The sequence below is a fragment of the Pelodiscus sinensis genome, chromosome 20 (genome assembly GCF_049634645.1).
Source record: "Pelodiscus sinensis isolate JC-2024 chromosome 20, ASM4963464v1, whole genome shotgun sequence".
NCBI classification, from domain to species: domain Eukaryota; kingdom Metazoa; phylum Chordata; order Testudines; family Trionychidae; genus Pelodiscus; species Pelodiscus sinensis.
This window is the reverse complement of record NC_134730.1, coordinates 23,978,138-24,005,180: the sequence shown is the minus strand read 5'-3', so window position 1 is coordinate 24,005,180 and position 27,043 is coordinate 23,978,138. Positions and strand designations below refer to the sequence as shown.

At 51.6% G+C, this 27,043-nt stretch overlaps 1 protein-coding gene across 3 annotated transcripts in view; it reads right to left on the bottom strand.

The window, feature by feature from the left end:
- MAP2K6 (mitogen-activated protein kinase kinase 6) overlaps positions 1-27,043 on the bottom strand; it is a 103,811-nt gene that overhangs the window by 3,234 nt on the left and 73,534 nt on the right. For all 3 annotated transcript variants that reach the window (XM_006129156.4, XM_075904004.1, XM_075904005.1), the window contains exons 6-11: positions 24,546-24,662; positions 23,748-23,799; positions 20,600-20,727; positions 18,621-18,698; positions 11,532-11,671; positions 4,158-4,203 (exon numbers count right to left, since the gene is read on the bottom strand). In XM_006129156.4, coding sequence (XP_006129218.1) covers positions 4,158-4,203; positions 11,532-11,671; positions 18,621-18,698; positions 20,600-20,727; positions 23,748-23,799; positions 24,546-24,662 — 561 coding nt within the window. The remainder of the gene's footprint in view (positions 1-4,157; positions 4,204-11,531; positions 11,672-18,620; positions 18,699-20,599; positions 20,728-23,747; positions 23,800-24,545; positions 24,663-27,043) is intronic.

Below are 27,043 nucleotides of genomic sequence, written 5' to 3'. Positions count from 1 at the left end.
CACAAAGACATTCACTGGATGTCGCAGTCTGCATTTAACCCAGCCTTTCCTGTATTTAACACCTTATTTTTACATCAAATGCTAAGTAGGGGACACTTCCAGCCCACTTAATTAGCCTCATTAGCACCAGTCCTATGATTGACAGGTACCTTTTCCCCCTTCTTTTTCCATTATAAAATTCTGGGTTTGTCATTCCTCTCCAGCTCATCTGAGGAAGTGGGTTTTCCCCACAAAAGCTCATGATACTGTGTATTTTTGTTAGTGTCTAAGGTGCCACAGGACTACTCAATGTGGGACCAATTTAACCCAAATGAGCAGCATTGACCCTTCCTGGCCCAGGAGTCCCCCCTCCTTCCTTTAGCTTCTGGTGCACGAGATTGTTGGGTGGCGAAGTCCCTCCCCACGCTCTCTCAAGATTCAGCATGGGTGGGGTTTTGCTCATCTGTTTTTCTGTGCATGCTGCAGAAATGCCCTGCCAAGCCACAGGGGAAACAGCAGATGTGTCAAAACGTCCAGCTCGTCTCTTGAAGAGGAAAAGGCACTTGACTTTCTTTAAAACACCAGCACGCTGCTCATTAAAGGGAGGGACGAAGAGCTCGCATCACAGCCGGACTCCATGACAATGACCAAAGAGTACGCAGCTCCGCCAAAGACCCTCTATCACGACCAGCAACCTCCACTGTAGCCCCAGTCCGCTGCCCAGCTCTGCCGATGCACTTAATGCTCAACCCAGCAACATCCATACTCCAGTTCAAGGCTTTCTTGCTGCTCAGCTGACATCCCTCAACCCAAAACTGTTCAGTTCCCAAGTATCAACCTCCCGATGCATCTCCACCCAGATCCAAGAGCCCCCCGGCTACTCTAGTTGTTACTGACTTTACTGACAGATAGAAGACAAAGGAGTCCCCCCACCAACCCAAATCAGACAGTGGATGGACAATGCACATGAGGATGTCGTGAGAGCTGTAACTGTTTCGGCTTGGCGCCTGCATTATAAGGTTTTTTTTTAATTAATGCAGATCAAGATTATTTTTAGTCTATTGTGTTGACCAAGCGGGAAACAGGAGAGGGTGATTGGAGGAGGGAAAAACAGAGATGTCACAAGGTGGATTTTGAATAAGGAGAGTGATGTCCTGGAAAAAGACCGCACCAAGCATAGCAGACACACACAAAAGGTTCAGAGACACATCTTCAAGGAGGGGGAAGACAACAAGGCTCAAGCGGGCATAAGACAGGAGATCAGAGCACCGAGATCATTTCTGCTATCAGAGATAGGTCCCCTGGGTCGCCACGGGGTTCCAGAGAGGATGGAGAGAGGCTGTTCTCAGCGGTGACGGATGGCAGAACGAAGAGCAATGGCCTCAGGTTGCAGTGGGGGAGGTCTAGGTTGGATATTAAAACATAAGAATGGCCATACTGGGTCAGACCAAAGGTCCATCTAGCCCAGTATCCTGTCTGCCGACAGTGGCCAGCACCAGGTGCCCCAGAGAGGGTGGACCAAAGACAATGATCAAGCGATTTGTCTCCTGCCATCCCTCTCCAGTCTCTGACAAACAGAGGCCAAGGACACCATTTTATCCCCTGGCTAATAGCCTTTTATGGACCTAACCTCCATGAAATTATCTAGCTTCTCTTTAAACTCTGTTATAGTCCTAGCCTTCACAGCCTCCTCTGGCAAGGAGTTCCACAGGTTGACTACACGCTGTGTGAAGAAGAACTTTCTTTTATTAGTTTTAAACCTGCTCCCCATTAATTTTGTTTGGTGTCCTCTAGTTCTTCTATTTAGGGAACTAATAAATAACTTTTCTTTATCGGCCCTCTCCACACCACTCATGATTTTATAGACCTCTATCATATCCCCCCTCAGTCTCCTCTTTTCTAATCTGAAAAGTCCCAGTCGCTTTAACCTCTCCTCATATGGGACCCGTTCCAAACCCCTAATCATTTTAGTTGCCCTTTTCTGAACCCTTTCCAAGGCCAAAATATCCTTAGAATATCTTAAGAAAAACTCTTTCCCTGGGAGGGTGATGAAGCACTGGGATGGATTCCCTAGGGAGGGGGTGGAATCTCCATCCCTGGAGGCTTTTAAGTCCCAGCTTGACAAAGCCCTTGCTGGGATTATTTAGTTGAGATTGGTCCTGCTTTGAGCAGGGGGTTGGACTCAACTCCTGAGGTCCCTTCCCACCCTAGGATTCTATGATCTCGCCGTGGTCCCGGTTCACATTATAGTACAATTTCATTCAAGTGACTATTCACTTTTCACAGGCGCCCCACAATAGGATCATCACACCAATTCCTATTTTTATTCTGGCCACGTGCTGATCCCTGCAGGATTTCCACCTCAGGCAGCGGCTGGAAGAAAACAGTGCACCCAGCGAATGGACCAGCCATGGGAGGGGGGTTCCTTTCATTGTTTCATGCCCCATTTCACCTGGGGAAGCAGGTTTTTACACAGAATGAAGCACAGAGCATGGGTATCCGTTCAGCCACTGCTCAAGTGGGAGAACAGAGTCACATTTTCCATGCAAAACCTCAATTCCACAGGAAAGCAAGGAGAAGTCTTGTTCTAAAAAGGCAACTCCATTCCAGGACCGCAACTTGCAATGCCATGAGAGAACAGGAGAAATAAAAAAAACACCCCCAAAACCACAGGACCTCACAACATTAACGTCTGCCGTAAAATACCACAGTGTTGAGATATGTTGGAAAGGTGATCCAAGAGCCTAATTCAATAGACATGAGCCGCTGCCAATGGATATTATGCTGCAACAGACAAGTCTGCTCGGGATAAAAGGCCATTTGGCAAAGGCATGAGATTTGCGCTCTCTATTCAATCATAAAAAAATAAAAATACTTGGTCCTCCCTTTGTCTGAAAGTCAGTGTTGAGGCAAAGCTGCCGTGTAAAGGGGAGCTATATATAGTCTAATCACATTACAGGCCCCAGCAAAAATGCCACAGGAATTACTCCCGGCATACAATTCATTTTTAAAAAAGCATACAACTTTCCAGTGCAGCTAGCACCTATAGAGGGGGAGGAACTCAGAGCTCTCAGACAACAGGTCTTGCAATGACCTGCAAAGGGAGCCAGGAGGAAGCGATGAATGAGGATTTCTGGATAACTTCTTTTCCCAGGTCTCAGCAAATGAAATTGGTGCTGGAAATGGCAAGGGAGTGGGACGTGCTTGGCTAAAACAGAAACCGAGGGGCCTGTCTAGGAGAGGGAGAGGTTAACTTCACAAGCAGGTATTCGGCTCCTGTGTTTCTCTCGTGCGTTTTCACCAAGACTTAGCCATTCCAGAGTCTCACCAGAAATAGGAGCGGAAGTAGCTCCAGAAGATCAGGAGAGAGCTTCTGACTAAACTGCAGTCCGGAGGTACAGGCCACCTCGCTGTAACGCCTGTGCTTGCACAAATTGATACCTCCAGCTCAAGCCGTGTGCACAGCCGTGTCTCAATTAATGGGAGTTCCTCTGCAGTTAAGCACCCCTGACCTCTGACGCCCTTTCCGCACTGTGCACTAATTACCTCGCATGCCCTCCCATCATTAATCTCTTTGAGAATTTGCTTCCCCCCAGCCGTGCCCAAAGCAAATATATTCCAAGCAGCAGAAGAAATTCAGTAAGTGAATTATTGTTTTGGTCACATGCTGATCCCTGCCAATAACATCTGGAAATCATTCCGTTCAAACGCCTCCTCTCTCCGTTGCCATGGCAATGAATCTCGGTTACACGTTCTGCTCCGGCTGCCCTTGTGGAACAGTAAGAAAGCTACTCGGGATGGGGGTAGAAAGCTATCCTGCAGATTCTAGTGGGCTTGCAAACCTCTCCTAGCAGTGCTCCCCATAAAATCCTTGTCCATTACACGTTAGGGAAATATACTGCTTTTAGTTTCACCAGTGCATTTCCCTTTGAGCTGGCACTTGAGTAATAATTTGGTACTTAGGCCTAGATTTTCTAGCACAACCAGTGACCTGGGGGTGCATCAAGTTTTGGGTGCTCATGTGGAAAGGCCCGGATCCCAAGCATCTGCTCTGACAATCAGGTGCCTTAAAAATTGTGGGTTTCCCCAAAGTTGGGTTCCCATAACCACAAGTCACTTTTGAAAAATCTAAGCTTTAAACACTGGCTATCATGCACCTTTAGCCTAGCCACACTCACCATAAGCTCTGTGTATGTTGGCCGTTCTTTGGAATTCTTCTTCAAGCTTTACGAAAGAAAAGAAAAAAAAAAAGAGAATTATCTCTCGGATGTAACTTGAGCAAGGCCATACAACTACACCACTCAAATACCCGAAGATTTCAATCCTGCCTCCAAATTTTAGACCCCTCACTCGCTGGTATCAGGACCCTCCAGTGACTGGCGTGTGCACACACTAGCTGTGTTAGCTTGTTTTGTTTCACTGGGACTCTGGCTTTTACAGAGCTCTGAACCGCTGACCCCATTTCCGGAAGCATCATGTTCCACGGCACATCTCTGAGGCATTTACTCCTTCCTCTGATTCATTCAGTCTCATCGGGAACTAAATTCAGTCTCATCTGGACTTACAGCTCATGGAAGACAACCAGCGTCTTTCTGGTCACTAAAAAGGGGCTTTGGATCAGACCTCCCCAGCCATCTTGTGTGCCCCATTTATGGTCTTACTTTGCAAGGCCAGATTTATTCAAAACTCCACGGTCTAGCAGAAAAAACAAAATTAGAACCGTGCTACAGGCACCATATTCCTCTGGGCTTGGGGGTGGGTGCTCAACTCCCCCCACCCTCCTAGGGATGGAAGCGATTAGTTGACTATCCGATGAGCAAAAGCTTATCAGATAGAGGCAGCAAGGCAGGGGGAAGACTATCAGAGGTGGGGGAGAGGGGAAGGGAGAGCAGGAGCCGGTGCTGGGGGGAGCCGGCTTAAAGGCTGATTCCCCCCAGCACCGTCTCTTCAGGGGGCACAGGAGGCAGGGAGGTAGCAGGGACCAGGTGCAAGTCGGTAATCAGCTGATTCCCGGCCCACACCCAGTCCCAGACACTGCACCTCTGCTTTTTAAATGTATTAAGAGCCAGCAGCTCATGCTGGGTCCCTCCTCTCCCACCGCTGCACTTCAGCCTTTTAAATGTATTAAGATACATTGAAAAGGCAGAGCCACAGCGGGGTTAGCTCCCGGCCTCAGGAGCTAACCCCGCTGCGGCTCCCCCACTTATCGACTAATTGATTAGTCAATTAAACTAAATTTAACATCCCTAGCCCCTCCACACCTGCCCCCATCCTCACCTGACCCCTTCCTCCAAGTCCCCATCCCCGCCCTGCCTCTTCCACTCCTCCCTGAGCACACGCCCTCCCCAATCTTCCTCCCACAGCCTCGTGCACACTGCCGAGAGGGAGGCACCGAGGGGAGAAGGAGTTGAGCAGCAGGGCCACTGGCAGGCAGGAGGAGCGCAAGGGGGGAGAGGAGGATATTTTTTCCCACGGGTGCTGGAGTCGGACCGTGTCCTGCTCACAGTCTGTGCATGCAGCCTCCACCGACGTCCCGGGAGGAAGCCAGCAGCCTGTGCCTCCTGCCGATCACATTTCACCCGACAGATATTCGCTCCACTGCGCGGTCCCCATCTTAGAACTTTTATGAGCACTTCCGTCTGCTGCCACGTTCCTCTTTGAATGACGGCTCGGTCTGCCCAGGTTCAGACCCCAGGTGGCCAGCCCCGGAGGCCTGAGAACTTGCAAGCTCAGCACACTCGGTGCGTGACCAAACAACGGCTCTGTGGCCTGCCCGCTCCTGCAGCCGCTACGGTTCTGAGTCTTGGTTTCTCAGTCCCTCAGCCAGCAGCAGCTCAGCTCCAGGGGGAAGGAATGCATGGCGGCAGGGGAAATTCCCGCTCTTTGGGGCATTCCATAACCCCCTCGAGCCAGCTACCAACTCTGCTGGCCGACGCATACCGGCAGGCAGGTGGCAAGCTGCATGGCTCATTTGTGGCCTAAGGGCCAGCGAATAAAGCCAGGGCCAACAGCTGCAAAACCAAGCCAAGATCCCTGCACTGACTGTTTCTGTCCTGAATCAGGACAGGAGAGTAAGGTCGCATGGTCGTAAGGTCATTTTAGGCCTTCTACAGCACTGTCCATATGAGCTCATGGCAGCAGGCCCACTAGCCCTCGCACAACCCAGAGAGATAAGTAGGCACCAGCATGGAGCGGTGAAGGGATGTGCCCAAAACCAAACTAAGTCAGGGGCAGAAAAGGAACCCAGGAGCTCTCGGACTCCTGCAGCTACAGCCCTAGCCAACGAACTGTACGTGTGGTGAGCCCGAAAGGAGCCCTCTGGATGTTCAGTGGAAAATCAGGGGCTGCACAAGTTAGCAAAAGGGATGTAAAATCCCGGTTAAAACGTTAACCGGTTAAACAATACGTTTAACTAGTTAACCAGCCCACTGCGTTGCACAGCAGGTAGGGGGCCGCGAGAGCAGCCCCCTACCCCTGGTGTAGGCAGAGGGCTGCTCCAGGCGGGCTGGGCAGGACCTGCCATCCTGTGTCGTCGGTGGAGGGCTGCTCCGGCCCAACCAGGCCGAGCCCTGCACAACACACTGCAGGGGGAGGGGGGCTGCTCTGGCCTGGCTCCACACCGCACCGTGGGCCTGCTTCAGCCCCGCCAGGCTGGAGCAACCCCTAGCCCATGGCACAATGGGCCCAGCTAGGTTGGAGGAGGGCCCCCGTCCCCCCAAGGAACTGCTCCAGTTGGGCCAGGAGCCAGTTAACCCCATAAGGAAGATGCTCACCGAGGAACCAGTTACCCGTTTGCAGCCCTGGTTAGCAGCTCCTCAGAGCTCCAGCAGCGGGGAAGAACTGAACGGCTTGGAAAGGAAGGCACGGCTACTTCTTCAGCTCTTCCCTTTTTCGGTTGTGGCACGGGGACAGTCCCACGGAACTTCCTTTCATCTCCTGCACTACAACAGATGGCTCCTGCGAGCGGTGGCATGGAGGTTATTTTTGTTTCCCCTCCAGCAGAAAATAGCTTCTAAAGGCAGGACATCATCTCGACTCACTTCCTGACGGTGTATTTATGGGAAGACGCTCGGAGAGATTTTCAAAGATCCTGACACATCTATGGGGAAAGGTGTCACGCCGAGCAAAACAAAAAGTGTGTTCCTCAGCAAGCGTAAACCACTTCACTCTGGGACTTGCCAGGCCCAAGGGAAGCGATGGACGCACACTGAGTAGGTATTTCCTGTCTCTGGCTACACACGGTTAGCTCATGTTTACCGTAATCTTCGTGCACTACTCTGGTGCCTGTCGAAACTGCTCACTATGCCCGGCAGCTAGGAAGAGATGCATCATATCCTTCAGGCTTAGACATGACTCAAGCTGAGATACACAGGTGAACTTCAACGCTTGGTTGTATTCTCATCCAGGATTTGGTCTGTGCTCTTGTTAACGGAGACCTCGTGAGAAAGACTTGTGTCTGGATTACTGACCAACCTCATGGCAGACAGGGGCAGGTTAGTACTGAAGGGTTTTAATGTGAACCTGTAATAAGCCTTTCAACCCCCCTGGGGATCATCACTGGCCGTAGAAGTCACAGCGATACGGAACCTCTGGTTTTACTAAATCCTCTTTTCCGTTCCTTAACCCTTGGTACATTCCTTTTTTCAGGTCAGTGCCCCAACACCCCAGGGATGATCCTGGCCAGAAAGTAAGGGTCCAAATCTGCTTCCATTGAGTTCCGTGATGTTGAAGTTGGCCCAAACACACGACGGGCCTTATTTTCAGAGGGGCTGAGAACCAGCGGGTCCCACTGAGTTCAAGTGGGTTAACGTGGGCCATCTGAGATGCACACGTTCGCTTGAGAGTTATTATCATTATAACTAGGGACGTGAAAGGTTAACCAGTCAACATCAGTTGTAATGAGTGATGCTTACCGGTTCTGGTTAACTGGTGGGGTTGAAGCAACTCCCCACCCACCCAGAGGCATAGCGAGAGTGTTATGCACCCTTCCTTACCGCCGTGTGGCAAGGCCCCGAACCTGGCACATGGCTAAGCCTGATCCTGGGAGGGGGAAGGAAAGCTTGTACCTCATCTTCCCCCGCCCCCTCCAGTTTGGGGCCGGGCCCCCGCACACACTAACCCACTGGCAGAGATGGAGGAGGGTCGGGCTGGGGGCAGAGAGGCAGGGACGAGATGGCTCCAACCAGTGGCGGCGGGCAGTCGAGGGATGACAGGGGAGCGGAGGGGAGCCTGGAGGCAACTGCCCCCCTTGCCCGCTCCTTGCTATACCACTGCACCCACCGCAGGGCCGCCACAAACAGTAACCCCTGTCCGTGGCAAGCCCGGGCATGCCACACGCAGGAGCTGCTTCTGCCAGGGAGTGTCACTGGCAGGGGCCACTCTAGCCCCCTCCCTCAACACCCCCGTTTAATTGGTTAATCGGTTCAACCTAACATTTAACCCGTTAACCAATGAAAAGGGGTTTTACACCCCTCATTAGAACCATGGCCAACAGCCTGGCTTTCCAGTTCTAAAACCTGCTGGTGGAGTCCACGTGACCTGCAACAGGAAACGGGCCTTGCAAAAAGTAAATATCTCCATGTACTTTGGAAAACAACGGACTGCCTGGCTCACACAAACAACCCTACAATAACACAGTTCCCAGCATGCAAGACGGAGGAAAGGAAATTGGTTTCGACAATAAGATTTCAGTGTAAAGCTTCCAAAAGGAGGGGAGGGGTCACTGCCCTCCCCCTGGGCTGGTGAAAGACTTCGCCACGCCCAGGGCAAGGCGGTGCGGCACTGGCTGTGGAGCTCCAGGAAGGGGCGTGGCCTCTGGTGAAAGGGGCGTGGCCTCTGGTGAAAGGGGCGTGGCTAGCTCTCCCACCCAGCCTTCAGCACCGCCTGGACCACACCGCAGGATTCCAGTGTTCGAGGCTGCGGCTGCGGCTGCGGCTGCTGCCATGGTAGCAGTAGTGGTGGCCAGGAGGCCTGGGCCTTTTAAAATTGCCAGGCCCCAGGGCAGCTGCCGATTTTGACCTGTCGGCACCCCTGCTGCCCCCTACTGGTTGGGATCCGTCCTGCTCTGCGTGTGTGTAGGGCAGAGGTGGGGAGAACAGGATGGATTCTGCAAAGCAAGAGGAGGAAATAACATTCCAGGGAACCGGCCGGTTTAAAGGAGGCCCCAAAGCAGAATCCAAAGGGCTGTTTCTTAAGGTCCACCAGGCTGGCTTGATAAACCCTTTCTGGGAACACTGGCAGGGCTCTGAGCCCTGACACCAGGAGATCAGGAACAGTCTCACATTTCTGCCTTTTTCAGCCTGTAGCACTTCCCTGGCGACCATGCAGGCAGCCATCCACCTGCCAACTTGGCAAACGGTGTGTGGCATTGCAGTGCCTGGAAAAAAGAAAGGGGGGGAGCCCCTCCGGAGTAGTTTCCAGGGAGGAGCAAGCAAAAACTATGGGACTGTTGCCAGAGGCGACTAGACACTGCACCAAGACAAAGAGCAAATACCGTCTATTTCAGGGGGCAGGAGGATCCCTTCTTTCTATGCAGCCCTCTGAACCTGCTGACCGTGCGAGGCAGCCCCAGCCTGTAACACAGATCCTTCCCCTCTCTCCAGGATCACCTCCCATTTCAGCACCAGATTCTCCTTCCCTACCCTCTCACTGAAATCAATGCAGAGGCCCGGTGCTAAAGCGCAGCAGCATCTGGCCGAAAGGAGGATGGGACCGATCTCTCAGTAAACTCTCAACTTCCACTGTCCTCAGCAAGGACTTTCAGTGGCACGGGGGAGGGGGCAAAAGGTCGTGCATGGTCGGCCGTACATTTCCTGAAAGCCGCAGGAAACAGCCCTTCTCAGGCCCAAACACATTCCGCCCTGGATTCCTTACGGAAGGTTCACTCCGGCTCCCGTGTCCGTGCACAGGAAAGCGGTGCAGGCTGCGGCTGTGCACGGCCCGGGGTACGTGCATTTCTGAATCTTCTCCTAAGGGGAACCACCAGTTGTGGAAAGAGCGGAGCCAACTCCAGGGCCTGGGTCACGGCTCCACGCCGGCAGCCGTGACAGGAGTCACCAGGGCGGTGTAGTCCATCAGCGACGAATGCAAAGGGCTTGCAAAATCCTCTTCCTCCATCTCCTCAGGGGGAAACATCCCCCAAGTCAGCACCACTGCTCTGGAGTGGTTCCAGTTTGGGGACCCAGGCTTCTTAGCCCTTTAAAAACAGACCTTAGTGAATGGATGCGTCGTCGTTTTTTCTCATGCTTTTCCTTTACACGTAAGATGTCAGAGTGCCACTGGGCACTGTGTGTTATAGTCCTGATTCACAGAGTATACGTGTTTTACCGCCCCAGCTAGAGAGCCTGGCTTTTTAGCTTCCTCTCGAAAGGCTCATGCTAGAAGTGCTCGGTTCAGTCCCCCATGTGGGCCAACATGGGAGCCATCACGCCCATTGTGAGGGGAATTTATATCCACGGAATGAGCTTAAGATGGGCTGTAACAGCCCAATATTCCCCAAGGACCCATTCTACGCTCCTGACCAGAGACAAAGGAATTCTAGTTCCAGGCACCAGGCATGTGGGGCAGGAGGCGACAGTTTTATTTTGTTCTAGGTGACAGAGCCAGCATGAAAGCCTCTTGCTCTTTACCGAATGCAAAGAAAACATGTCAGAGCTACCGATTCTGGGCAGAGCTTCCCAGAAGGGAAGGGGGGAGGAGGGGCGGGGCACCTGTGTTTCCACAACCCAAGCTCAACTACCTGAAGGGGGTTCCACAGAGGATGGAGAGAGGCGGCTCTCCGTGGCAACAGATGACAGGATACTGAGGGCATGGGGGGGGGGGAGAGAGGGTGAAGGTTGAGGGGTGAGGAGCAAATCTATCTATTTTAGAGTGCATCTGTCTGTCCAGGTGTTGGTCTGCGAGTCCATTTGCTTAAGAACTCCTAAACCGTAAGAGCCAGGGTCACCAAATTTGCTATGCAGCTTCCTCTTCTCCAGCTTAGAGCAAGCTCAGGGTTTGGTTGTGCCAGGACAACCAGAAGGCCCAGGAAGGGGACACTTTTCCATAACATGCAAAGGGAGGGATTGCTATTTGGAGGGACGCAATACGACAGTGGGGACAAGTCCGAAGGGCAGAGCTATCGTGCAGCATGTCCACTGGGGACAGCCGGACCACCAAGGGACTGGCGAGCAGGGCTGGTGTTCCAGCATCTTGCCACCCCCACTCCCTGCCCTGACACTTGCACCCCTCACACCTTGCTCTGAGCCCCTCCTCACCCCTCCATGGTGGCAGATGACAGAACGAGGCAGAAAGGTCTCAAATTGCAGCGGGGGAGGTCTAGGTTGGATATGAGGAAAAACCATTTCCTGAGGAGGGTGGGGAAGCACTGGGATGGGTTCCCTAGGGAGGTGGTGGAATCTCCATCTCTAGAGGGGTTTAAATCCTGGCTTGACAAAGCCCTGGCTGGGATGACTGAGTTGGGGTTGGTCCTGCTTTGGGCGGGGGGCTGGACTCGCTGGCCTCCCGAGGTCTCTTCCAGCCCTGGGATTCTAGGACTCTAAAGACCCGCTTACCACTGTGAGGTAAAATCAACAAACTCCGCGGAGAACTTGTCTGCCGGAAGCTGTGGCGACGGCTCCTCCACCACCTGTTTGAGCTGCTGGAACGGCGTCCCCCAGGAGTCATAGGGAAACCGCAGGATCGCCAGCTCGATCTGAGGGGAGAGAGGGGCACGGGTCAGCGAGTCAGCAGGGAAGCCATCCCACTACCCCCACAGCCTTTTGGCTTGAAAGCCCCACAAAGACCTCGAGGGACACCTGCAGCAGTGAAGGCGGCCTAGGGCGGGGTTGATATCCAATGCGCCCTTCACCGCCTACCCTGTATGAACTCAGGGCGCAGTTTCTCCCTCAGCACTGCCTCTCGGGACGTAAGAACGGCCAGACCGAGTCAGACCAACGGTCCATCTAGCCCAGGGTCCTGTCTGCCGACAGTGGCCAATGCCAGATGCCCCAGAGGGAGGGAACACAACAGGAGATCCTCACATGATCCCTCCCCTGTCACCCATTTCCAGTCAAAAGGAAAAGACCAGCTAGGGCTGCCCAACTTTCTGTGTCTGTGATCAGCAATCTGTGGCCCATGAGGGCTCTCTGTACATCCTGTGAGACATTTTATTTGTGATTCCACACGCGCAGGGTTGCCAGACGCTGCTGCTTTCCTTCTGCGTAGATTTTTTTCCTACCGATATTACTAACGTGACACAGACGCAAAGTAAAGGCCCGTGAAGCAAGGTGGGTGCGGATTGCACACAACACTGACGGTGAGAGCCGGGTGCTGCCTCTGCAGCCAATCCCAGCGCTGCTACGGGTCCGTTGGCACCCCCTGCAAATTCTAGCTCCGTTGGCACAGTGAGCAAAACTGCCCTATCCCAGGAGGCTGTCTTTGTTGCATCATCTTGCAGCTCACTGAGATGAAGGGGGGGGCCCACTCATGCGGCCCCCTCAGTAGCCTCGGTTGCCCATCGCTGCCCTATGCTGTCATGTCCAACAGGGCAAAGCAGGTGTATCATCACCACCTGCGAGAAGGGAGCGGTGGATTGTGACATGTAATGTCTGTCCTGCATCTGTTCTGTCAGCTTGTAGCTTTACTATTGTTTGTATTCGGATGGCACCTCGAGGCCCCAGCAGCCACGGCCTGGAAGCCCTCGGTGTGCCATGAAGTTCGGTTCCATGCCACAAACCATGTTACAATCCGAGTACAATCACAATTTTCTAAATTTTCTTTTCACATGCAATGTTCTGTGCAAAAGACACACTCGAGTAACAGGGGAAACTGGCCAGACAGCAAATCTCTCTGTATTGTAGAGTGCATCTGTCTGTCCGTGTGTCTGTCTGTGAGTCCGTTTAAGAACTCCTCCTAAACCATAAGGGCGAGGGTCACCAAATTTGCTATGCAGCTTTCTCTTCTCCAGCTTAGAGCAAGCTCAGGGTTTGGTTGTGCCAGGACAACCAGAAACCCCAGGAAGGGGACAGTTTTCCATACCATGCAAAGGGAGGGGCTGCTGTTTGGAGGGACGCAATACAACAGTGGGGGCAACAAGTCCGAAGGGCAGAGCTATCGTGCAGCGTGTCCACTGGGGGCAGCCGGACCACCAAGGGACTGGCCAGCAGGGCTGGTGTTCTGCCATCTTGCCTGCCCACAGAAAAGGTAAGTGGGGTCCCCTTGCCTGGGAGACAGTCCCTGCCCCCCCCCCCCACCCTAGGGAGTGCAGGGGGAAGAGAGAGAGCCCCTGCCAACCCCCTCCCTGCCCCAGGAGTGGTGGGAAGGGGGGAGGTCCTGCTGGACCCCAGGGGCAAGCCAATAGCAGGGATGCGTTGTCCCCACTATCCTGAGCCACCCCCCCCCAGTGAGAAACCAGCGGCCACCCCCACTCCCTGCCCTGACTCTTGCACCCCACACCGCTTGCTCTGAGCCCCTCCTCATCCCTCAACCCTCACTCTCTCACCCCCCACGCCCTCAGTATCCTGCCTTGCCCCCTCAGATCCCTAAAGCCGTGCCCTGACTCCTGCATCCCCACACTGCCAGCCCCCTGCCCTTGAAAGACCTGGGCAACTCCGGGTAAGTCCCCCAGTGTGTTAAATGCACAAAGATAACAAATCTGAGAACACCTTTCCCCACTCTTCTCTCTCCATTACCCGACTCTCAGGGGTTAACTTCTTACCAAAGGGTCAAAGAATGATTTTTAAGCCGTCAGGGTCCCTTTAACTCCAGTTTTCCTGGAGCAGACCCATCAACTCGGAGTTAACAGAGCGATGTTGCTCACTGACAGCCCCCGAGTTGATTTGGATCTTTAAACCCCCCCAAAAAAGAGCTCGAAACCGCAGATGCTCCGAGGGAGGGTGGATGCTGCACGCTCAGCATCTCGGGCCCTGTGCTAGTGCTGGCTTGTACTGCCATCAGCTGGCCAGCTGAAGTGACACTCGATTTGCTTTCCGGGTTGAAGCAGTCCAGTGGCGCCCCTGGGCATTTTACGTGAGCTCTGTTGTGACTTTAAGGCATCAGCCAGGAGAGACCCGGGACGTTCCGTGTGTCAGGGGAAGCCAGTTCGGCCGGTCTGTGTGCAGCCAGGCAGGGCGATGGCTTCCCAGGGGAGTGTGGTGCCAATACAAGAACTAGGCTGTGCATGCCCTGCGCACACAAGGACAGGGCTGCCATCCCCCCTCAGGCAGGTAACCTGTAGTTGGCAGCCTAGGGTCACATCCTACGCTCATTGCCCAATGGGCAGAGCCCGCATCGTATTATCCCACTAGTAAAAACTACAAGCAGTCCTGCGGCACCTTAGAAACTAGCAAATATATTAGGGCAAGAGCTTTCACGGGTACAACCTGCTTCATCAGATGAGCCGGAGCGGAAATTACAGAACTTACGGTCGGGGTATATATTAGGGATGTAACAGTGTAGTCAATTAAACAATTAACCCAGGGGTTCTCAAACTTTGTGATACTGCGACCCCCCTCTAAGTTGCTCATGACCCCCTGGGGGACCCACAGTTTGAGAAACACGGAATTAACCAATAAACGGATGCTTATTGGTTAACCCTATTGGCTACACGCAACACCCCCCCCCCTCCACACACACACTCCTTCCACTGTGGCTCTGAATCCTTTAAATGAGCCGCAGCGGGGGCAGCTGCCAGACCCAGCACAAGCTGGGACTGAGCCAGGGCGCCTGTTTCACCGGCTCACAAGCTCCTTATCGATGCACAGCCGCTTATCGATTAATTGTGTAACTGACAAAAAACGTCGTCACTACACAATTACCAAATGACACACTTCCTAACATCCTTAGTATATAGAACAGCACCTGTCACGCCCTGACTTAGCTTCATTAGTACTGGCCCTACAATGGACAGGTCACTGCTTTTGCTGTTTTACAGATCCCTAATTCTGGAATCTCCACTCCAACTCATCTGAGGAAGTGGGTTTTACCCACAAAAGTTCAGGATCTAATGAATTTGGCAACTTAGAGACTGACACAGGACGACTCGTTGTTTTACAATGATAGACTAACACGGTGACCCCTCAAACTTACAGGATACTACTAGGATACTTAGAGGATACTACTAGTTCAGTGGATTTCCTCCAGTTTACATTGCTCCCGCCAGCTATTCTGCCCGGCCTTGTGAAAAGCCATGGCACAAGGTACGTCTACACTGCAGCTGGAGGCAGACATAGATGCACTAGCTTGGATCAAGCGAGCATGGTAAAAATAGCAGTGCGGCCACAACAGCGCATGTGGTAGCTTAGGCCAGGTGAGTACCTACCTAGGATCTGGAGCCACTGCCACACCACACTGCTATTTCTGGTGCTAGCTAGAGCAAAGCTGGCAGGAGCATGTTTATTACACCCCATTCTACAGTGCAACCATACCTGAGAGGGGGTGTTAAAACACACCCTAGCTGAGACTGTCATTATCTTTGGGTATGTCTAGACTACATCTCTTTTTCGGTAAAGGGATGCAAATTAGGCACGTCGATATTGCAAATTAAGCCAGGTTTTAAATATCCTGCGCTTCATTTGCATAATGGCAGCTGCCACTTTTTTTTCGAAACGGGGCTTTTTTTTTAAAAAATTAAAAAACGGCAGTTTAGATGGGAATCTTTCGACAATAAAACCCTTTTTCAAAAGATCCTGTACTCCTCAAAAAATGAGGTATACAAGATCTTTCAAAAATGGGTTTTATTTTCAAAAGATTCCCATCTACGCTGCCGGGATGTTTTTTGTTTGTTTGTTTTTCTGAAAAAGCCCCGTTTCAAAAAAAAAAAAAAAAAAAAAGCGGCAGCTGCCATTATGCAAATGAAGCGCAGGATATTTAAATCCCGGTTTCATTTGCAATATGGATGTGCTTAATTTACATCCCTTTACTGAAAAAGGGATGTAGTCTAGACCTACCCTTAACATCTCAGAGCATCACAATCATTAGTGTATTAATCCTCACAGCACCCCTGGGAGGTACAGCAGTTCTGTAAACTCCATCGTACAGATGGGAAACTGAGGCACGGAGACTAAGGGTAAATTTTTCAAAAGGGTCTATTTGACTTTGGCTCTTAAGTCCTTGTGTTCTGAATGACTTAGGAGTTTTAAGTCTCACTGCCTAAGATATTTAGGCACTTTGGAAAACGTGCCCAAGTGACCTGTCTCAGGTCACATAAAGCAGAGGACTGAACTAAGGTCTCTCAAGCTCACACCCTAATCATCAGCTCCTCCTGCCTCTCTAGAGAGGGAGAGAGGACAAGGAAGCAACTGCCAAGGTCTAAAACACAGGAAGCGGCTGAGGGAAGAGCCAGAGATAGTTCTTGCCTTTAAAATTCCTCCTACCCTGCACTGGAGCGTCATTCATTTTCTCACTGAATTCAGAGGAATTCACCTCGCCGTTCCGGAGATATTTATAGAGGCTGGCTGCTCTTGCTCTATGGCAGGGTTTCTCAACCTGTGGGTCAGGACCCAACACTGGGTCAACACATTGTTTCAAAGGGCTATGAAGCATCTCCTGTCCCACTGGGCCGGCCGGGCTCATCACCCTGTTTCAACATGTTCCAATGCACATTTGGTCCAGTGAGGAGACACAAGGCCAAAGTGAGCAGCACTGTAACCCAGGAGGACGCAACGGCAGGAGCGGAGAGCCCGGCCCACGTTACAGGAACTGAGGGAGTGTGGGGCAGGACTCAACTCTCCCTCCCCCTCGGGGGCAAGATCGGACCTAAACCAGCCAAGGCCCCTCCAGACTAGGCTGTGACAATCCATAAACACTTACAAATGGGTCCTGAGGAGGGACGTTAAAAAGCGGGGTTCTTTGGTAAACGTGTAACCACTGAAATTTTCCACTGGAGCCACCTGCTCCACTTCCCCTCTCCCCCTGCTGCTGCCTCTGAAACAGAGGCAGCAGCATGAGCTGGTGCTTGCCAGGAGCTGGCTCTTAAGAGAAGTGGAGGGGAGGGGGGCTTTTATCATAGGCAGCGGCACAGAGAGGTGGGGGGCAGCTTCCTGGGAGCCAGTGCTCACAGGAAGCCAGCTTAAAAGCCGGCTCTCCACACATACTGGCTCCTGCCTGCTCCCCTCCCCCACCCCCACTGCTGCCTCTGATACAGAGGCAGCAGTGTGTGTGTGGGGACGAGGAGAGAAATCTTGCATGTAACCGTGACAGTTAACTGATGAGCCCAGGCTCATCGATTAACCATTTAAACCTATGCACTGACACATCCCTAGTCCTGAGCCCCTACAAGTTGAGAACCGAAGGTCTAGAGCAGGCTCAGCTCTGAAAACCATTTGGCACCAGGAAGGGAAATGAGTTTCCATTAGTGAGATTACATGGAGGTAATCTCTCTTATCTGATCCTTCCCCCAACCCATATCTACCCCAAAATTAAGGAAGAAAGTTTTGGGGGGAAGCGGCCTTAGATGGAGGCCTTTGGGCTGAGTACTACCACATTCGTAACACAAGCGAAAGCCTTGGCATCTTCATCTGAGTTCCAGAAAGAGAAAGTGTTTTCCTCCATGTCACTTCCTGGGGACGACTCATGTTGTCCAACCATGTATAAGTTAGAACATAAGAACGGCCACACTGGGTCAGACCAAAGGTCCATCTAGCCCAGTGTCCTGTCTGCCGACAGTGGCCAGCACCAGGTGCCCCAGAGAAGGTGGACCGAAGACAATGATGTTGTTCTTTTCTTTTTTTGGCTGCCAATTCCCTTTCTCCTGTTTTGTGTTTTTCCTGCATAGTGACCAGTCTCCTGTTAACCCAATGGGAAAATCGCACACACAGGAGCCAAAGGCTCAATGTGAGAATACAACGCTGTGTCTTTAAGGCAGGGGTCTCAAACTCATGGCCCCAGCAGCTTCACAACCCAGCCCCGGAATCCGAGGGTTAAATCACTTAGGGGCAGCAGGTGGAGCTAAGAGACACATGGTGGGGGGGAATGCGCGGCGACTCCCATGTTGTCCCCTACAGAGCCCTGCCGGCGTGGGCTGCCCACTGGTCTGCTAGGAGGATTTGAGGACTGACACCGGCCCGAAGGTAAACTGAGTTTGCGGCACCGGCTTTAAAGGCTAAAAGCATTATGGGTTGACTGCTGGAGACCTGTTGTCTCCAAGTGCATTACTTGGAGGTGGGCAGCTGGGTTGTACGCAGAGGGAGGCTGAAGGAGGTCTGTGGGTCAGACAGAAACCAGGGTCCTCCCCTGCTCATTGGTTAGCTCGGTCCCTGTTGCCTTGGGGGTTCTTTGGTGTTCAAGGGAGTCGCGCTCTTAGTTTCTGTTCAACGGCGTGTGAGCAGGATTCAGGAGTTGTTCTGGGAGTGGGGGGGGAGGGGGTGTCTCTAAGGGCTTGACCATTTTGCAAGGGTGTCCATGGCTGTCGCTTGTACATGCTGGCTGCATAGTACAATTAGTGGCACTCACTAAGGTCTCTGATCACCTGGCTTAGTGAATTAGCTATAGGCTCCTTCCCCCTCAAACTGCAATGTTATGGGCTACCGGTGCAGGGAGAACTGTAGCCGCTGGATCGGGAACCGGGAGAGGTCCAAAAGGAAACCAAACCTGAAAGCCGTTCTAAGTGTTCCCTTACACCCCAATCACTGTGAAATCAGCCCTCTCCGGGCCCCATACTCTACCATGGTGATTCCCAGACTCCAGATATCCGATTTGACACTGTATCCCTTCTGGTTTAGTTCTGGGTTGATTCTTTCAGGCTGGAAAGAGAGATGAGGACAGGTTGAAAGACACCTCCAGGCTCAATTCCCGCCTTGCTCCGCCCCTCTCCATCCCCTCGGTACGCCCATTACGATCTCCCCAAGCACAGCCACTGTCCCCTTGGTGTCAACAACTATCCCCAGCACCAGTCGGCACCAGCCCACGAACCGACACTTCACAGCAGGGAGGGGAGGCTGCAGCCCTAGCCAGGCTGAATGCACAGGATCAGCCTTCAACCCCAAGGGGAGTGTTTGAGGGGAACCCCATATGCAAACGTCACTCCCCTATTACCTCCTGGCTGGATCTGGCCCAGACTCTCTGATGGGCAACCAGACTGGGGACTGGCCATGGGTGGCATTTGCATTCTGAGGTCTAGCTGGTGGAAGCGGAGTTCCTTTTCCCCCCGGCTCCCCATTCCAAACATATCACGCTTGGAGACTGGAGGTTTCAACTCTCTAGGGACCTGGAGTCTCCGGTAGGTGTTTGCCCCTGGGCCCACGCAGTGAAGCTGTGGGGGAAGGATTCTTCTGGGGGAAGCATTTCACACCCACGCTCGCACAGATGTGCCAAAGAGCATAAGAACGGCCACACTGGGTCAGACCAACGGGCCATCTAGCCCAGTATCCTGTCTGCCGACAGCGGCCAACACCAGATGCCCCAGAGGGAGGGAACACAACAGGTAATCATCACATGATCCCTCCCCTGTCATCCATTTCCAGACAAACAGAGACTAGGGACACTGTTCCTACCCATCCTGGCTCATAGCCATTGATGGACCTAACCTCCATGAATCTATCTAGCCCTTTTTAGAACCCTGTTAAAGTCCTAGCCTTCACCACATCCTCTGGCAAGGAGTTCCACAGGTTGATTGTGCAAGGCAGGGGAGACCCATTCTGACTTGGAAGCAATAAAAAAAAAAAAAAAAAACCTGCTGCTATACAGACAGATCAAATGTGGTGGGGAACCGTGGGCCAAAGGACAGCATTCACCATGTCCCTGTGTCGTACAGCAGTGCGATCTTCCCCCGCTCCACCCATCCATACCGGCTATGGCTCTGAAAGGGATATTCCAACCCATCTCTTTAAAGCAGAGGTGGGGAACCTTTTTTGGGTCGGGGGCCACTGACTCTTAGAAGAATCAGTCGGAGGCCGCACACAAGTGAGAAGTGCAAAAAAGAAAAAACCCCACAAACACACAAAACACACATCCTCCAAACCCTCGCTGATGTGGCCCCCAGGCAAAGAAGAAGAAAGTAATTCCCTGCATTCCCCTCGCACACCAGAGCCTAGAGGGGCCCAGGCTAGTGGATTGTGTGTGCTTCAGCCCCAAAGGGGAACAGTGAAGGTCTCCCCAATGCTGGGGAGGTAGCCCTGAGCCTCGAGCGCCACCTCCAGCCCTAGGTTCCCCGCCCCTGCTTTAAAGAGCCAAAAACAGGCCGCTAAGTGAATCCAAACCAGCAGCTGTCATGAGGTCTCAAACGTGAAGGGCCCTAATGTACCTGACCCGTCTACACTGACCACTCCCTGGTGCTCTTGCTGCTTTTTCAAGGAGGAGCCTGGGTGTAGCTGAAAGTGTTATTGTCCCCACTGTGCAAACAGAGCCACTGAATCAAAGTGAGGTGACAGGGCTTCCTTACGATCACACAGTCAGTCAGTGTCGGCACCAGGAGTCGTGATTCCCAGCTGTGAGCGTTAGCTGTAAGAGCCCGCTCTCTGTGTTTACAACTAATTGGACAACGACTGCAGAGGCACGTGTCAGTAAGCGAGCTGCTGGCAGGCATGCTGGAAGTTGCCCTCTTGACGCCTCCCGTTTTAAGATCATCTATTGCCCAAGGTCAGGCCCCCCACCGCAGCAGAGCGGTCAGTTTCCTCCACGTCTTTCGTGAAGCGTCTCGACTTACAGCCATGTAGGGCTTGCATCCGGCATCCATGGTTTTAGCAACAGAGTCAACGAGGTAACCGCTAATTCCAAAATCGCACATTTTCACCTGCCCCTGCGTATTGATCAACACGTTAGAGGGCTTTACATCTGCAAGAAGGAACACACACCATCGTCACTGTCGCAAGTGGGCCTTGTGCTCATCGTTTTTAAAGCATCCCTGCGAGCGAACCAGGTGGGTTAACTTCCTACCACCAGAGGGCACCAAATATCGACCGTGTCAGCCCAGGCAGGCTCATCAGCCCGGCTTTGTAGCTACTGCAGGAAGATTGGGAGCAGCTCCTAATGCGGAGGATTGTCTCTGTTGACACAAGCTCCTCCCATGTCTTATAAGCACAGCCCACAGGCAAACTAACAGGTTTTCCCCGTGATCGTTACTTTGAGTAGACCCCACCGACAAGAGCGATGCCACCGAGTAGCACCCGGGTGCCTCTTGGTGAGTATCGGCAGCACCGATTCCAGCATTCTCCCCCGTGAAAATCCATAAGGGGGTGTTAACTGAAGATGCTTTTGCAGAAGCATGAAGGAAAGGCCAAGAGATAACATGAGAAGGGGGCAGGTGGCAGGGAAGGGGGGGGATTCCAGGAAGACAGGAGGAGAAAGAAGGGGTGGGAAAAGGAGAGAAGGGAGCTGGGGAAAGGAGAAACTCGTAAGACAAGATACAGAAGCCAAAGTTCTCTCATTTTGGTGCTCAACTGGCGATCCTTTGGGCCTGAATCAGAGGTGCACATGGGGGTGCCAGGACAATGGATGGAGCGGGGTTACTGAAAGCCACTGAACCAAACTATAAGCCCTGTAGATAACCCTAGTTCCAGCACCTATGGGTGCACCTGCAGCTCTTACTGACTTCCGCTGGAGTTGGGAGAACCCACGTTTTTTTGAAATCGGTCCCAAGGTGTTGGAAATCCTATTTTCTAATCACACTTACCAGGCCTCCTTCGCCATCCTATCTGCACACCCCACGCTCATTAATGTGTGAGGCAGGCCAGCCAGTGCTATTAACCCCATTATTCAGAGAGTGTCTCCCTTTCCTAAGAGACTGCCCAAGGTTACGCAAAGAAGCCTCAAGCAGAGCAAGGACTTGAACCCATCCTAGGGCAGGGCTCTCACCTCACTTCACCTCTCTCCTGAAACACTTGCTCCAAATACATGCATTACAGTACTAAAGAGCTGTAAGGACATCTGAGGATGGCTGGCAGAACCAGCTCCCCTTGCACATGCTAATCAGAACTTAAGAGATTCATGGTATTTAATATCTTGCCTCTAATCAGGGCTTTGCAATGCATCAGGAAGCCGAGATTGGAATAAGGGAATTTCAATTGTAATCAACTACGCAAAAAAATTCCAGACGCAAAATGGCATTTCCCACCCGCCATCAAATGTCCAGAAAGCTCGACCTCAAGCACACTCATGACAGACGATCCCCCTGTTACATCTGAACTCCTGTCATTTCAAACAACGCTTTCCCTCAGCAGACATGCTGCAGATACGGGCTTTTTTTTTTTCCCCCCAGAGCATGGAAAACAATCCTTTACATCAACGTGCCAACTAGTGAAAGAGCAAGTTAGTCACTTTCCTGTCATGTAGGTTCTTGGTATCTGCCTGAATGCGGGTGGTTCCTTTAAAGGGGACACGGTCAAGAGAGTTTAAGCCCCAAATTTAAATTCTGTTAAAAACAAAAAACAAACAAACAAACACCCGCTCCCCCAAACGACAGAGAAATTATGCCACCGTTTGGAGTGCAGACACTACAGTGTCGCATGAGTACATGAAGTGTGACACTAAAGAGGAGTACCAAAAAACCCCCCAAAAAATACGTCAATGAATTATTATTGCTATTATAAACTGCTGTAGCATCTGACAGCTTCAGTTACAAACCAGATGCCGCTGTGCTAGGTTCTGTACCGACACAAACTTTTTTTTCAGTTTTAATCATTTTGCATTATTATTAGGGACACTGGTCAGGAAAGAGTTTGAAGCACAGACTGTAAGATATTTACCCTGCCAGAGTCTCTAATATTACCAAACACTGCAGACTTGATCACAAATCTGGAGGTCAAATTCCATTGCTGGAGGGGAAAATTTTTAGGCCCCGATTTTTATTTCTTAGTACCTATGTCAGTCTTTTTAAAACTCAAGCTATTGATAACTGTACGTTGCCTACCTCCCCCACAGGATAAGCTGCTGATCTAGCCTGCATCTAAAAGTTCTGGCTGCATTAGAGGGTGAACAAGCTGAGATGTGTTACCTAAGGGCGTGTCTACACTAGGAAACTATGTAGTCCGAGCCAGGCTCCGTTCAAGTGGACACGCTACCTTGGCTTAGAGCCCCAGGAAGCACTGGGGAGTCGTTACTTTGAATAACTCTGAGGAGTAGCTATTTCGAAACAGCAGCACTGGAGCATCCACACGACCGCTATTTCGAAATAACTATTTCAAAATTAGCATTATTTCCCGAGGAAAGCAGAAGTGCAGATTTCAAAAGAAGTATCCCGTTATTTTGGAATAATGGGCTTGGTAGTATGGACGCTCCACTTATTAATTCAACCTAAGTGGGGTTATTTTGAAATAAAGCCCTAGTGTAGACCAGGACTAAGTGTAAACGCCACCAAAGGGCAGCTCTGTTCCCATTCCGCACCCGGAGGGTATCTGCATATGCAGAATCTGACTGCCAGCCCGTCCCAGCCAATGGGAGTCTATCCATGGGCGTCAATAAGGTCTCGGTCAGGCCTGTCATTAGCCACGGGTGCCCATCCCAGCATGCAGTGGGGAAGCAGAAGCAGGGGAGAAATCCAGTGAAGCAAGCAGACAAATCAGCCATTTCTTCTGCCGGCCAAGTGAAGAGGGAGGCTGTTTTGTGTCTCCTTGGGAGAGACGTGCCAGCATGTCGATGGAATTTTAAGAGCAGCTCAACATTCTATCCCCTTGGTTACCGCTCATCCTAACCAAGCTTTGGGTTATCCTGGGTTACTGAGCCACAGAATCTCCCCTGCCTCCCAAACCTCATTTATTTGGGCCACTTTTAGTGGGCACTGAGTATAACCTTTTTGCTAGACAAAGTGCACAACACAGGGCTCTGTAAGAAACAGGGGCTACGCCAGTCACACTTACCTCTGTGAATTACGGACAGCTTACTATGTAGATGTTCTAGTGCTTTTACAATCTGAAACATAACAAACCTACAGTGAACCACGGCTGGCAGCAGCACGGCGTGGCCAATCCAACCCTGCTAGCCTCAACAGTGACTGCCCCATGCTCGCCCCACCCGCTCCAATCTCGGTTTGTCGTTCCGGAAGCGTGCTAGGGAGGCGGCGTGCTCAGTGAGGGCTAGTGTGCCATTTTAGCGCCCCCTAGTGGAGAGCTGAGAATGCAGCTCACACGAGTGAGCCACATTCAACCTTGCTTACTATAAAGGAAGGAATTCGTGGAGGGGGGTAGGGCTTGCTGTCCCCCTCCAGCCCTGGGTTTACTATTCATGGCAATGGTTGCGAGAGAGGTGAGCATGCAAAACGTGCTCCTGCGTTGGCAAGGACACCTCTCTGATTGCCCCTTGACTGTCCCCCAGCAGGCAGATCTCCTCCCCGCAATCAAGAGCTAACTTCCCTGTGCTCCCTGCCGCCCAAAAGGAATGTGCATGCCCAGGAATGATGCTGCCTTGATGGGGAGAAAAAGCTGCTGGCGTGCGCTCTCCACACAAATTGCTTTTCTTCGGGCTCATAATTGAAAAGCAGATCGGCAGCTTGGTGAGTCTTTTCGGCTCGTAACTGCAGACACGTAACCACACACCAAACAGGCATCTGCATTGCAGCTGGGCTGCTGGCCAAGTTCATCCCAGGGCTCAGAGGGCAGGGACGTTAGATCCTCACAGCCTAGGTTTAGAATAGACACAACACACCCGCCCATACTTACAGAGACGGCTATTTTCCCTAAGATATCTTCAGGGATCGTCAGGCCTTTGTCAATGACATGTTTGTAGAATTTGTCCAGTGAGGTATCCATCAGCTCCATGCAAATCCACACATCTCCCTGGGGGAAAGAGAAAGCAAACATTTGTCCCATTTCTCCGATCGCCCGCACCCTTGATTTGCTCTTGCTGGCTTTTTAAAAGTCTTGTAGAAGATTGCACCGGGCTTTCCTTGCTCTTCCTGGATTAAGAGCAACATATCTGACTGATAATACGGTGTTGCCCTCCACGGCTCAGGGGTTTCGAAAAAAACCAGACATTGGGCGAAAATGTCCAAAGTGACTAACTGGCTTAGGAATCTAAGTCACATTGAAAGCCAATAGGACTCACTTTCCCAAGTGCCCGTGGCCCCAAGATTTTCACAAGGGACTAGAGATTCCAAATGCTCCATTTTTTGGTGGCTCAGCTCAGACTCCTGAAAGGGGACAGATGTTCAGAGGATGGGTGCTCAGCATTTTCTGACCATCAGGCCCCTCAGTCGTGTCCCAGGTTCCACACCCAAAAGCTGAGGTTCCCAAAAATCACGTGTCGCATTTGAAAATTTTGGCCTTAAATCACGCCTGAAAATAGGACTGAGCTGCTTCTGAAAAATTCCCCACGGTGATGTTCTTCTCTAGTTCCCTGGCTCAATTCAAGTCGAGAAGATCAGTATTTATCAGTGGAGGGATGTTTTGGAAAATTATGTGTTACACATACTTGGGTAAGATCGCCTGGCTATGATAATCCGGAGGTTAGATTAGAGATGCTAAGGGTTCTCCTGGCTTTAAACGCTATGCAACTCAACATGCCGTGAGCTGATGTTCTCGGCACATAACTGTCTAAAAAAAACACCACAGAAACTGGTAGTGCCATTAAGATGCTTGTCCCACCTCACCCAGAATCCAAGAGGGTTTCGTCTCCCCTGATCGAGAAAGCCTTCATAAATCAGATCATAAGTTCCTTTAGGTAGGGATCTTGGTTTTATATCTATCTGCATAGCAGAGTACCCGCCCATCAGTGGTGGTGTATTAAAACCATCATCTAGCTCAGCCGTGGCCAACCGCGGCTCATAAGTCTCATGTGGCTCCCTCCCCCCACAGGGTGTGGCTCGCAAAGCCCCCCCAGTGGCTCGTAAAGCTGCCTCCGTGCTCCCAAAAACAGCTCTCCCCCTGGCTCCCTGTGTTGACCTGGGCAGGAGAGTTGTCCGGCGTGGCCATTAAAGATGGCAGCAGCTGGGGGAAGCCTGACGTGGCCAAAAAGCCTCTAAACGTGTTTTCTTAAAGGGGCAGAGCTTTTTTTTTTTTTTTTTGCTCGACCAAATGCTGCTATTAAAGGGAGCAGTCCTTTTTTTTTTCCCCCCTCCTTTTTCTCCTTGACAACTTTGCCCTGGCTCTTCACGCTGGATCCACTGAGATCTTGGCTCTTTGCCCAGAATGGCTTGGCCACTCCTGATGTAAGTAAAACAGCAACAGGCAACCAAGACTAGTAAGTGGGCCTCACGAGCGGCCCTCCTTCATCTCAGTGGGCCACAAGATTGTCATAACCAAGGCGGTCTTCCAGGACAGGGTAGTTTTGCTAACCGTACTTGGGTACCTAGAATTTGTAGGGTGTGCCATTCAAACTGTAGCAGTATTTTGATTGGGTGCAGAGGGAGCGTGCAGCTCTCACAGTTGCTGTCGTGTGCAATCAGCACACACCTCGCTTCACAGGCCCTTGATAAACATGCGTGTCACTTTAGTAATACTGCTAGGGGGAAAAAACTATGCAGACTGAAAGCAGCAAAATCTGGCAACCCCGCACCTGGGCAACAGTAAACAAAATGTCTTGTAGGGCACGCATGGAACTGAGATTGGCCGCAGGTTGTTCACCCCGATCTAAAAGATGTTCAGACACTCCAGGGAAGGACGCAGCAAAAGTGCCTAGCTGGCTGGGGGAAAGGCTTACAATATCGTCTAATCTTCTAGCTTACGTTTTAAAAAAAGAACAGTGCCCATCACGAGAGCCCTACAGGGATACAAAATTGATATCGGCATCTGCAAAAATGAGCCACAGACATCTGCATCCACAAATGTGGATACCCGGGGATACAAGGCAGACATCCGCAAACTGGCAAGGTTCCAGATCAGGGCTACTCAACACGCGGCCCGTAGGCTGCATGCGGCCCACAGCCTGTTTGTCTGCAGCTCACAGTGTGGTTTGGGTTTATGCAGGGCTCAGAACACAGCCTGTGGGGGGGGAATCCTTTGAACATGGCCTCTACTGGGAACACGCTCCATAATGGAGTGTCAATATAACGGTCTTCTGTTGATATGCTTTATAGTAGTTAAATTCCTGGACTGTCATTGCTCATTAAATGTGCTGTCATGGGTGGAAATCAGGTAAATATTGCATTTTATTAATAGCAGCAGAACTGACTTAAATGGGGCCTGCGTGTTGTGTAGTCTTGCCTTAATCTTTGTATTCA